Genomic DNA, 12,795 nt, shown 5'->3' with positions numbered 1-12,795 from the left:
TGAAAAAAACCGTTGATAAAAAAATAGATAGATATTAATTTAGAAAATGTTTATGTGCATTTCCTTAAGTGTTTTTTTCGTATAGTTCTTGACTAATATTTACCATGATTTTCTTAAATACATAATTTCTCAAAGTTTGTTATATCTTCGAAAAGTGTTTTTTTTTTAATTAAGAACCATAGAATTTTATTTGTCACACAAATAGTTTTTGGCGGCCCTAGTTTTTTAGTGAGAGAAACTTCACATTTTCTGTAAATTCTCTTTCTCCTTCCGTCATCGAGAACGGGTGGTTTTAGGTCATTTTTTTGACTTAGAATCACCCCTTCTGCATCCTATTTCCCTTTCTTTAAATCTAAATAAGTGGTTTCCACATATATCAAGTTTTTTCTTTTGTGTTTTTTCATGATTTCGTCGTTTGAGTGCGACCTCGTGTTGTTCGTCGTTTTGTGCGGCGTCTTGTTGTTCATCGTTTTATGGAGCGTTATTTACTTTCGCGTTTTGTTGCGGTGTTCGTTTGATTCCTATTGAAAGATCGGCTTCAGTCAATTACAAATTCAATCAATGATTTGGGCGTCAATGTTGCAGATCCGGAAACGTGGGTATTCCGGTGACTTGAATTTTATCATATTATTTGTAGACATTTTGACGTTGTATGCTATTAACTTGGGTGATGTGAGTTTGTTGACAAATTTACCCTTTATGTTTTTAGCGATGTTGAACATGTTATTGTATCTTGAATGAATGAATATCATAGAAAACCATAGAAAAAGAACATAAGAAAATACACTTAAGTTTGCTCTATTATTTTAGGGTTAAATATGTTTTTAGTCCTTAGAAATATATAAACTTTTTGTTTTAATCCCCCTAAAAAATTTCTTCGACTTTTAGTCCCCCAAAAGTTTTTCATTTTCACTTTTGGTCCCTCCTCCTTATAAGTAAACTCATATGTAGAATTCATATTTTTGAATAAAATTGTAATGTTGAAAGAATCTCTAAAAAAAATTAGATTTTAAGAATCTCTAAAAGAAATTAGATTTTTTTTAACAAAACATGAATTAAATATGAATTTTTATATTTTTAGTGGTTAAAAATTCATATTTAAAAATATGGAGATATTTTTCCAATATTCTACACATTTCTGCACAGTTTCATTAAAAAACACATGTATTGACTTAAAAATAGGGACCAAAAGTGGTGATTGAAAATTTTATAATGACTAAAAGCCGAAGAAAAATTTTAGAGGGGCTAAATCGAAAAATTTAATATATTTATAGGAACCACAAACATATTTAACCCATTATTTTATACCCAAATATTAGAGATGACATTTTGCATAAACTAGATATTTGGCCCGTGCTCCGCGCAGGTTTATTGTAAAGGGATTGACATACGAATAAGAATATAGCCAACATGATAGGAATGAAATTGGTGCGATGCATTTTTTTAGTATTGAATAAGTGTACAAAAAAAAAAGGCAAGAGGATAGGAATGAAATTGGTGCGATGCATTTTTTTAGATGTAATTTGTTAGGTTAAATTACTGCTAACCTAATACAGCAAATGAGCGGGAAAATATTAGGTTAAATTGCTGCAGATCTAACAAAATTAACTAGATTGATGACCCGTGCGCCGCACGGGTCTTATGAGCTAAAATAACTATTTAATGTCAACTCATAGTGGAAAAGTTGGGATAAGAAGAGGGGGCGGTTTTAAAGGTGTTGATAAGGTGTAATTAATGAAAGATTAGTGTCCTGAATATATATTTTAAAAGCGAAATTAATTCAACCAAAACTTTTGTGGCATAATAGCAAAACCATATGCAACCGGGTACCTGGAGTGCTATCAAATATTTCTAAAGAGCACTTTTAATCTGTTACAAAGATTCCATTAAACACATTTACAAATAGTTTATAAAACTAACTCTTCATGGTTTCTACAATTGGAAGTTCCATGTCAAAGTGGTAAAGCAAATTTGATAGTGACACAGTGTAAAAGATCTTTTTTACTACTCTTGCAAATTTGACAGTGACACAATATAAAAGATCTTTTTTACTACTCTTTCCGTAAATGTAAAAGATCTTAATCTCTAACTTCAATTTATCCTCTTCTCAAAACCTTATTTTCTAATGTCTTTTGCACTATCCACATAGATGATTGATTTTGTAATAGCAAATTGTCCAATGCTCCACTGCTATTGTCCTACAAATTACATGTCTTGAAATTAAGCATCATTCTTATTTAGAAGTACATAAATAATATTTCGTTTCTTTTTTGTTAAAAGAACAGGGCCTTATTAAAATAAAGACACAAAACATTGATAAATTGCATAAAAACGTACTTGTTTAATCCTTATGAATATGATTTTCAATGACCATTTATTTTCAGAGATATTGAATACTACAAATCAATAATTACATCTACTATATGAATCTATTTATATGTTATTGTGGCTTTTCAATACAATATTCACCCATATGTAACTTGCATATCGTATGAAAGAAGTTGATTTGCAAGTAACCCACTTGGGTTGGCCCAGTGTATTGGCTTAGACCTGGGAGTGTGCTCCTCCTCGAGGTCTCAGGTTTGATTCTCACTGGTGTCAATTTAGGTCGGTTAATTTAGCTTCTTCAAAAAAAAAAAAAAAAAAAAAAACTAACACAGACTTCTATTTTAAATTGGTTGAAAGATAGACTAAAATACAAAGAAACAAATTTATTCTTTGATAGTCATACAAAATTGTTGTACAAACAGACCCAAGAGAGACAATCTATATGGCCAAAGCACACCAAAAGTAGAGATATCATTGCACGCCTTAAATTCATTGAACTTATATCAATGATACTATGAACTTATATCTGTAAAAAAAACGCATTAGTTTCCACATTATTCCTGTCCAAAAATCAACAAATAAAATAAAAACAAAATAGCACCATGTATTGTTTAGAAAGAGAATAAGAAAAAGGAGCTATCAAACTTCAATTGTTGTTGCAGCCTCATGCGACATGCCGCTGTCAACACAACAAAAGAGAAATAAGTGTATGCATACACTTGTACAATTAAAAGAGAATATCTCAATAACTCACCTTAGGGAAATTGCAAATGATGATCTCCATAAAAAGAAGAATAAGGAAACACTTGTTTTTATTACCATTACCATCGCCCACTTACTCAAAAGGTACAGAGAGGAAGAGACATGATTTGGTTTGCAAAAGTTGGGTTTTGTTAAGAACCGAAATTCTCCACCAAAAAGCATGTCTATGCGTTTGTAGTGAGAAGAGTGGAGAGTATAAATGTATTTATAAAGAATATGGTAGACAATTGTTAGAACACAACAAAAATAAAACGAATAAGTTGTTGTTATACAGCTAAGAGAATCGACGCCATAGCGATGAATTTGAGAACGAATGCGGCGGACTCGTCTCGACATAGGTCTGACTCAGCGCCTCTGCATGTTGAGTTCGTCATTGATTCTTTGAGTCTGATGAACGATTCATGTTCTATAAAATCGAATAGAATTTAGAAAAGTGCGTGCAAAATTGAATTGAAATTAGGGATTAAGAAAAAATTAAAAACAGAGAAATGCACATATAAAAAAAGTATTACCAGAGAAGAAGCAAGTTTTTTGAAGGAGGTATTGAAGCAGTAATTGCCAAAGATCCTGAAATGAAAAGAAAAAGGAGTGATTGTGAATTTATATGAAAAACGAAAAAGAAAAAACAAAGAAGGAAGAAAGAAAGGTTTAATGGGAACAAACCTCGAGAAAAATCATGGAAAGGTAAAGAAAAAAAAAGAGGAAAATATTAGGTTTTAGTTGAGGTAGCATGGATAATCACAAAGTAATTATGCAAATTTAGAGCCAAAATTTTAGGGTTGAGGATTAGATGCAAATTTAGAGCCAAAATTTTAGGATTGAGTTGTTGCAAACCTAATAAGGGATTAGTGGAGCAAAAAAATTAGGTTAAGTTGCTGCAGACTTAACAAAATTAATAAATACGGATAAATAAGGATTAAATCTAGGGTTAATATAGTAAAGTCACGAGAAAAAATTAGGTTAAATCTAGAGTTAATATTTTTTTTGTGGTGACCGAGATTAATCTAGAGTTAATATTGCGTGACGGTTAACATTTAGAAATAAGAAATAAAACAAAGCCCCGTGCAAAATCCGATATACGATAACTGGATGAACTCATATATAATATTCATTTAACAGTTGAGAAAAATAAGGACACGGAATCCTTTTATTGTGGAAGTAATCCTTGAACAAATAAAATTAGGTCAAACCTCTTATATAAAGTGAAAGTTCATTGTTTAAACTCACTAATGGTTATTCTCTTTATCCACTACTGAGAGTTTTTGAACCAAATTTTTTTTTTTGGGTGATATATTTGAACCAAATTTACTTCCGTTATTACTTGAGGTATAGGTCAATCTGTGGGTCTATATTGTTCTTGCTTATTCACGTATACAACATGTCGTTTGAATTTATGTCGGGTAATGTGGTAGTTTATTTTTATGTACTTAGTATTGCAGTGATCTTGGTAGCCTTTTGTTGCGACAATTTTAGATCTGAGCGATATGGGAGAAGAGAATTTCGATCTACAATTCAAAGTGCACGGGCTACAAGGGAACATTATAGACAAGAGGTACGAGTCAATATGCCTTTAGGCACAAGAGCTAATCGAGAAGTACGAGTTGATATGCCTTTAGACACAAGATCGGAGATTGCTAGGTGCGCGATAAGAGCGTTGCCGCCGGTTAAAACCTTTAATGCTGAGCAAGTTAATAATTGTCCTATTTGCATGGAACAATTTAAAAAAGGGGAGTTGATTCAACCTTTTAGTTCGTGTGCTCATGAATTTCATTCCTCTTGCCTCAATTCTTGGTTACTTGGTGGAAAAACAACATGCCCTGTTTGCCGTCAAGATTTGTCAACTAATACCTCTAGACTCTAGAGGCACGTAGAAGCTAAGATAATAATTTGTTTTTGCCTTTTTTTTTTTTTACCTCAATCATATGTGTTTAGTTAAATTACAGAAAGATACATTTATGCGTCTTTATCATTTTATGTTTAATTTATTTGATTACTCATCAACATGGTTTATTATCGATTTATAACCATACAAATATAGGTATAGATTGATGGTGTATTAGATTGAGATTTTAAGAGACTATTATGGCAAAAAAAAAGGTAAGAAATTGCATTATCATACACTCTAGCAAGAAATTATATTATTTGGCTCAACAAATTGCATTAGAATACACCAATACATTTGATGAAGCTCACAAATCCAACTCCAAAAGATTCCGCACAACATTTGATGAAGCTATCAAATCCAACTCCAAGAAATTTCATTACTTCATCTTATGACCTAAAGTTTCTACCAATACTTTAAGTCTATTAGGAGAACCCAACCTAAAAGGCTAGTCTATTAGGATGAAGAGCTTCATAACTTAAGTACCACGTCGAACACTTTTATCTACTTGATGTGAGACTCCTAACATTGTCACGCCCTTAAGAGCCGACTTTCACTCAATCGACACTGACTTGATGGTAGTCTTTTCCCTTTTAACGGATTCATTCACCTATTAGTATTCGATGGAGCACATTAATCCAGACCATAGGTAGCTCTTTATGTGGTCCAACTTTCAATGAAAACATCAATTGTTAGGACTTAAACCCATGAAGAACTCAACCCAAAAGACTAGTCCACTAGATGGGAGAGTCTCATGATATAAGTATCACGTCCAACACTTTTATTTACACGATGTGATACAGTTAGATCTAGAACTTTAATATTGTCATCGGAAAATTGATTTATTTATTTTACTTCCTAGAGCTCGTCACATAGCTCTCGCCAATGCTTGATAATTTAAACCATTCAAACGTGGGTTCGCCAATGCTTGATGTGTTTGAACCTAAAGAACTGTTATTTGAGGCATTGTAGTACTCGTTGTCTCAAAATCAGGAAAAAATATTGAATCGGTAAGAGATGAATCAACCAACAAACTTTGGCTTGTAGAATCATAGTGGTAATCAACCAGTCCCAGTCTAATACCATATTGAAAATGAACATTCCATTTATCGAGGAAGAAATCATAGTGGATCTTTTACTTTAAAGAGAATGAACATACACAATATTTCTTAAAACTAAGTAGAGATAATTACAAGCGGTACTAGACCTACAAAATAAGGTGAAGTAGAAGTAGTACTCTATCCACCCATATCAATCAAACAACAAAAACACCCCCTTCCCCGTCGAAGTTTACTTACAAATACAATCTATTGAGTTCGTATACCACTTGTAAAATAGGCACAAAAGGTCCATTTTTTTTCTTCTAAGAACCATTTCCACCACAAACTCTTAATGGAATCCACCCTCCAAGACATTAGTTCGTTAGGCCATATTTTTGCACCAAATTGTATAAATGCAAGTCCAAACGCATCAAGCATTTTTGACCTAACCCATTTAGCGCATATAAAACTTTTTCCTTTATAAAAATCTATTACTATGTACTCCCTCCGGTCCTTATTATAAGAAAAAGTTGACTTTTTAGGTTCATTGTGTAAGTGATGTATCTAGTCTATATTTATAACAAGATACATTAATTATTCTATGAACCAAAAAAGTCAATTGTTTCTTATAATAAGGACCGGAGGGAGTATAAAGTTGATACCAAATTTTGGTATAGCCTGTTTTCGATTTCATCATTCATTTAAACTACTTATTTATTATACTTTTATCCTTCTTGGACTTTTTTTGTAAATTGCTTTTTTCTCAAAAAATGAACAGACGTCTGCACACTTGCCACAACAAAAAATATGGGTTTCGCTAACAAGTGTCCTAAGGGATTGTTTAAGGAACTCACAAAAAGAAATTATGTAAAATACAAGTCAAACACTTGTTAAAGTCATAATCGTATAATTTTCAATGCAAAAGTTGCTATTTTAGATGCTTAAACAATACCTTCAAAGTACTTGTTAGCATTTTCCAAAAAATATACATGAAATCTGATCTGAACATTTTTGTAAAAGGAGATCTAAAATAAACAATAAAAAATTATTTTGCGCAGTTTTTTTTATTAGCTATTTTTTAATTGGTTTGGATGTGAACACTCGATGGCTCACCATGTGTATTTTTTTACTCTTCACTTATACTATTTTTTATCCAAAAAAAAAAGATGAAGAAGAGTGAAAAAGAAAAATGAATGATGTAAAATTGAAGAACGTATAGATCAAAATGACTAACAAAATATTTGGGATGAACAGCTATAATTTGGGATGATGACTAACAAAATATGCCATCTAGCATATTATTTATACATAAATAATTTTTTTTAAAAAAAAAAAAACTAAATCCTAATCTCTGTAATGTACTAACCCTAACATGCATGGAACCATCATATATACATACTTATGTAGTTTGAATCTAAAAGTGATTCAAAACAATGACATGTTATCTACCGAAAACTTGCTCTAGAGACACTTTTGAGGAAGCTTGAGCTTCGGCTTAATTCTCTGAGTGGTTTATCAGTAAATCTAATCAAGTTGTAAGCTGATGCACCTAATATAGCACCAACAAAGGGTCCAACTATATAAACCCAAAATCCTTTGTAGATGTGCATCACTACAGCAGGCCCAAAAGTTCTGGCTGGGTTCATTGATGCACCTGACACAGGGCTGCATGCAATTATCAAACTTAGGATTAAATTGCAGCAGTATATATATGGACTTCATTATGATAAGTAAAACCATTGAAACTATATATATAGTAATAGTGTTGAAATTACCCAGCAATGAAGACGTCTACTACGATTGTCATGCCAACAGCAATCCCTGCCAATTCTCCAATCTGATTGATAAAAAGAGGAATTTGAATTAATTTTATGGAAAAGGCTAACATGTGTCTTAGGGCACATGTGAATGAACCTAGTATAGAAATTTTGTTTTGAAAATAGTGGCAATTTATTATTAAAAAATTGAAAATTAATGTTTCTCAGTAAATACTTACTATTAGTGGAATCCCTAACTTGTGCCCTTAGGGCACATATTAGCATGACCCTAATTTTATATACCAAAATGCAAGAAAATATAAGGTAAATTAAACTAAACTGAGTATACTAACCGCTCTATTGTCCGTGGAAACTGCAGATACAACAAACATCAAGAGAAATGATGTGAGTATCTCAAAGACAAGAGATTGAATATTAGAACCTGCTGGTACTGTTCCAAAAAAAGATTTTTCATCTACATCAAAAAGAAGGCACAATGTTCCACTAGCAAGGACAGATCCTAGCACCTGTGCAGCAAGATATAATGGCACCTGCAAAAATCAACAATTTATGTTACATATGTTCGAAAAACAAGAAATCCATCTCTAATTCAGTCGTTAAGTGTTTGAGACGACAAAATGGGAGAGTAATTATTTTTTTCGTTAATTCAACTTTTTATAACAATGTGAGCTGAGTAGATCAAGTTGTCATAAGTATATGCATGCCTGTTTAAGCGGGAAATGACGATAGATTGCGAAGCTAACTGTGACTGCTGGATTGAAATGGGCACCAGAGATGTGACCAAGAGAATAAACCAAGATCATAACTGATAGACCCCATGTTACACAAATTCCAGGAAATGTTACTGTTCCTTTAGTTTCTTCCACTTTATTCAGAACCACTACGCAACACCCTGCAAATATTAAGAAGTATGTTCCTATCACCTCTGCTATTACCTGTTGCATACATTTCATTTTTAAATAAAACATTCATTAGTAGTGACAAAGATATGTGTACAATGGTACAATGGTAACTATATAAATGAAAACTATATATTATTAATGTGATTGTATGGTACAATGGTAGAATTATTAATATGTGTACCTTTTGTATGATTTGAACTACCTCAGGAGAACCACAAAACCCTGATTCACTTTTTGTTTGTGCCTTAAGATCACCTTCTTCCATTTTCGTGATCTCACTTGTAGACATGTTGCCCTAAATTAACTAATTAAATTAAACTTTTTCCTTTCTTTTTCTTATATTCCTTTATGCATGTCTTGGTTTTGAACGTGGTTCAAAGTTTATGCTTGTAATACAAACTTGCTTATTAATATATTTGGAAGTTTCTGCTCGTACTTAAATGTAGATTTTGGTGGTTTAGCTGTTTTCAGGAACAACCAATGGAGGTAAAAGTGTTTATACACACCATGATTTCCCCTAAAAAAAAACTACCACTACATTACCTTAATTCAATATTGTACACATGTCATTATAGCTAAATATAAAATCAATGATTGAATTTTAAAAATTGATATAAACCATTGAGTGTAACTGTACATGTACTTCACACAAAATAAATAAACCATTTATTCTTATTTTAGAATCTAAGAATGTAAAGATAGTAAATGATTTGAACCTGAGCAGCAGAGTTGCATATCAATTAGTAGAAAATATATATTATTATATTAAAAATATAAGAGCTATTGGATTTAAGAGTATTTACTGTGACTTGTGAAACTATCTAGAACATTTCTTTATCATATAATTTTTTTTAATGAATACTCTCTCTGATGTCATATATTTTTTAAAAAAAATTGTAGTACTTTTTAGTTTCAATTATAAGAAGAAGAAAATACTATTAGAACAAACTACACATTTTAAAATGCATTTATTGTTTAAATAATTTATATATCCTTCATTATTACATGTTTTGATAAAAAAAAAATCCTCTATATGTTGAAGTGGATGTCTCACCATTCTCAATGTATTCTCACATGTGAGGCTAAATTTAGAAAACTATTAAAAAATTACAACATTTAAAAAAGGTACTATTTGGTTTTTATATTCATATTTTATTCTCATAAAATTACACTTGTCGTCTCATAACTTAATTGCATATAATGATTTTTTCATTTATCTTTTTTTTTTTTCAAGTCATGTTTATTCTTTTAGTTGGTTTGCATATCAATTTTCAAACATCTAAAGTTCATATGAAAACATGAGCGAATGACCATAGATTTGAAACTAAGAGCTCATATTATAATAAAATCATATATTAAATCTTGAAAATTCATATGCAAATTGATCAAAAGGACGTTAAAAAAAATATAAAGGACAATATTGTTACTTGAAATTAAATTAAAGGACGACGAGAGTAGTTATACCTTCTTCTAATGTACAGGATGAGAGGGGAATATTAATCGTGAAGTTTTACTTATAATTAACCTTAACCAAGGATTCTCAATTTCAAGAATATATTTTTTGAAAATTTATATGGCCATAAGGCTGGAACTCGTCCACACAACAAAAAAAGAGATAAATATAGTCTCAACTTATGATCATGCGAGGGTTTCTTCACCTATGGAGATGGAGTCTACCATAAGAGATGCAAGTTCGTCCACGATTCAAGTTTCGAAAGTGCATCAATCGGTAAAACTAGCTATATTTTACATCGTATATCTGATATCACCGCAAATGTGCAATTTTATCGTCATAATAAAATGTCAATCACACAGAGACTTTTGAATCTCAAGGTACCCTTTTGTTCTCTCTAAAGTAGGCAAATAATGACAATATATGTTTAGGTTTTTATATGATGAATGCAAGATGATTAGAAAACTAACTTATATTTTTTTTTTAAAGTATGCAATGATGAAAAGTGTCTCGAGACCATTGAAGTTCATCATTACGACAAACAAACCAAATCATATTTCTTCCTTTTACCTCATAGATCATGCCTTATGTTGAGATATTATATATTATATGGTTTACTCTATCTCTAGTAATAAACAAGTGTCTTACTAACATGAAATGCTATTCTCATGCCAATCCATGTTACCCTTGACCCATTAAGCATCAATACCCATTTTTACATCCCAAAAATTTGTAGTTATTCTCCTTCTTCAAACCTTGTAATTAATCTTATATTTCCAGCAACCTACCTCCACTTTCACTTATAAGAAGGTTGCCTAAAATTTTAGGGAATCATGGCATCTAAGATCTTTCAATCCTCTCATTATCAAATTCAACTTTAGTTCCATCGAACCCACTTTAGTTGGTCTAGTGGTGTTGGCTTGAGACCTTAGAGTATGCTCCTTTCCAGGCATCAAGTTTGATTCTTCCCGGTACCAATTTTGGTGGGCTAGTTTGGCTTCTTCCAAAAAAAAACTTTAGTTTCATAGTTGAAAACATCGATAAAATCATATCGTCTAGGATCTTTCCATCCTTTTCATGCATTGCATCAAAAGTTTGAGATTACATCACATTTAAACAAGAATCATTCAAGTTACTAAAATAAAAACCAACAAAACATGAAGTTATATAGTTGTTATGGTTGTAGCCCTTCATTACGGACGACCGTAACAACCTCTGACTTGATTACATGATCATTACTCATTAGGCTTCTATCATCAGTAGTGACAGTTTTGATACTTGATTGTACGATTTCTAAAGAGGTGCGGAGTAAATAGTCACTTCTTGATCATTGAAAATGACTTTGATTTCCATTTGAGTTCCCTAGGTCATGGCTTAGTCAACAAGTCTTGGTCCTTTTGAAGTTTCTAGTTTCTAGCATGTTTTGCATCATTGCTTCATATCTCTTTCGTTTTACCTATTTATTCAAAATAAATGTAGTTAAATGTAAATATAAATTAAATAAAAATACTACCTTGTTAAATAAAACATTTTAAGAAAATACTATAAAAATATAGGTTTATCAATATCCCTTTGGTTCATGAGAAAATTTCGCAAACAAAACAAGAATATACTCCATCAGATGTTAGTCAAAAGGCATAATAGGCAGAAGCAATTGAGTGGTGCATCTCAATTCAAATTTCAGGAGTACAAAAATTGTGAAGATGCGAAAGGAAAAACAACATGAGGTGAGGGATCCACGTCAAATCTTGGTGGGTTTAAATGGGATAGTCGTTTGCAAGTTTTTGAAGTGGTACTTAACTCTCAAACTAGGGTTCGTCATAAATTAGGATGTAAAAACCGCCAAGTTAGGTCTTATTTAAGGCATGTAAAAAAGGATGTTATGCGTGGAGGCAAGAGTGGTTCCATTCTCACTAGTCCAGTTAAAATTTTGTCTCGATCAAAGCCAGTACAAGGTATCAGTCAGAAACCAGTTCTTGTATATAGGATCCATTACATCTACATATTGTTGTAGATTTAGGGAAAAATTAAGGCACGAAACAAATAGACGACCAACAAGGTAATGAATTCCCTAATATGTGTATTGTTGGTTGTTGGAGTGATGTTGTAATAGAGAAGAACTATATTCGATAATTTAAGAACGGCATCTTTATTTGAGGATCTTTTTTCATTTTCTTTTTAATTTTGTTCTATTTTTTATTCTATTAAAGTATGCTTTGTTTTTCTTTTTAATAAATGAATTTACGCACATATAATTTTGCGTCAAAACTAAATTTCACATTTTTTTCATAATGTTTTGACACAAGAGGGGTTCGAACCATGTAAAAGGGGACGTTCGAATCCTAAAATTTGACGCTACAGTGACAAGCATAATTTTGGCCCATTTAACTCAAATGGGCTTCATCATTTCAATGGACTCTTTGTTTGACTCTAGAAAGTTGCTTTTTTGACAAGGAATACTTCCAATTGACACATGGAAATTACTTTAAAGCCCCTGGCGGTAGTTAACTACCGCTGGTGTCTTTCCCCCCAAAACCAGCAAACCCCTACCTCACCTATTCATTCATCACCTTACATCACCAATACCATACCCAAAAAAATCCCCATTTCAAAAAAATTTTGTCAAAATCTTGGGTCCAAATCATTGCTG

At 31.7% G+C, this 12,795-nt stretch overlaps 1 protein-coding gene across 1 annotated transcript; it reads right to left on the bottom strand.

Annotated features, from left to right (window-relative positions):
• Positions 1–7,228: 7,228 nt before the first annotated feature.
• LOC146932045 (putative aquaporin NIP-type) lies at positions 7,229–9,100 on the bottom strand. The gene is made up of 5 exons (XM_085703653.1): positions 8,874–9,100; positions 8,495–8,725; positions 8,123–8,320; positions 7,788–7,849; positions 7,229–7,677 (listed from the first exon to the last, which is right to left on the bottom strand). The coding sequence occupies exons 1-5, from the start codon at positions 8,979–8,981 to the stop codon at positions 7,458–7,460; spliced, it is 819 nt and encodes a 272-aa protein (XP_085559779.1). The 5' UTR covers positions 8,982–9,100; the 3' UTR covers positions 7,229–7,457.
• Between the last annotated feature and the right edge of the window lie 3,695 nt (positions 9,101–12,795).

This window comes from Medicago sativa, chromosome 4 (assembly GCF_051527215.1).
Source record: "Medicago sativa cultivar Bolivia chromosome 4, Bolivia_mono, whole genome shotgun sequence".
NCBI lineage: Eukaryota > Viridiplantae > Streptophyta > Magnoliopsida > Fabales > Fabaceae > Medicago > Medicago sativa.
Note: the sequence above shows the minus strand (reverse complement) of the source record. Positions and strands in the feature narration are given on the sequence as shown.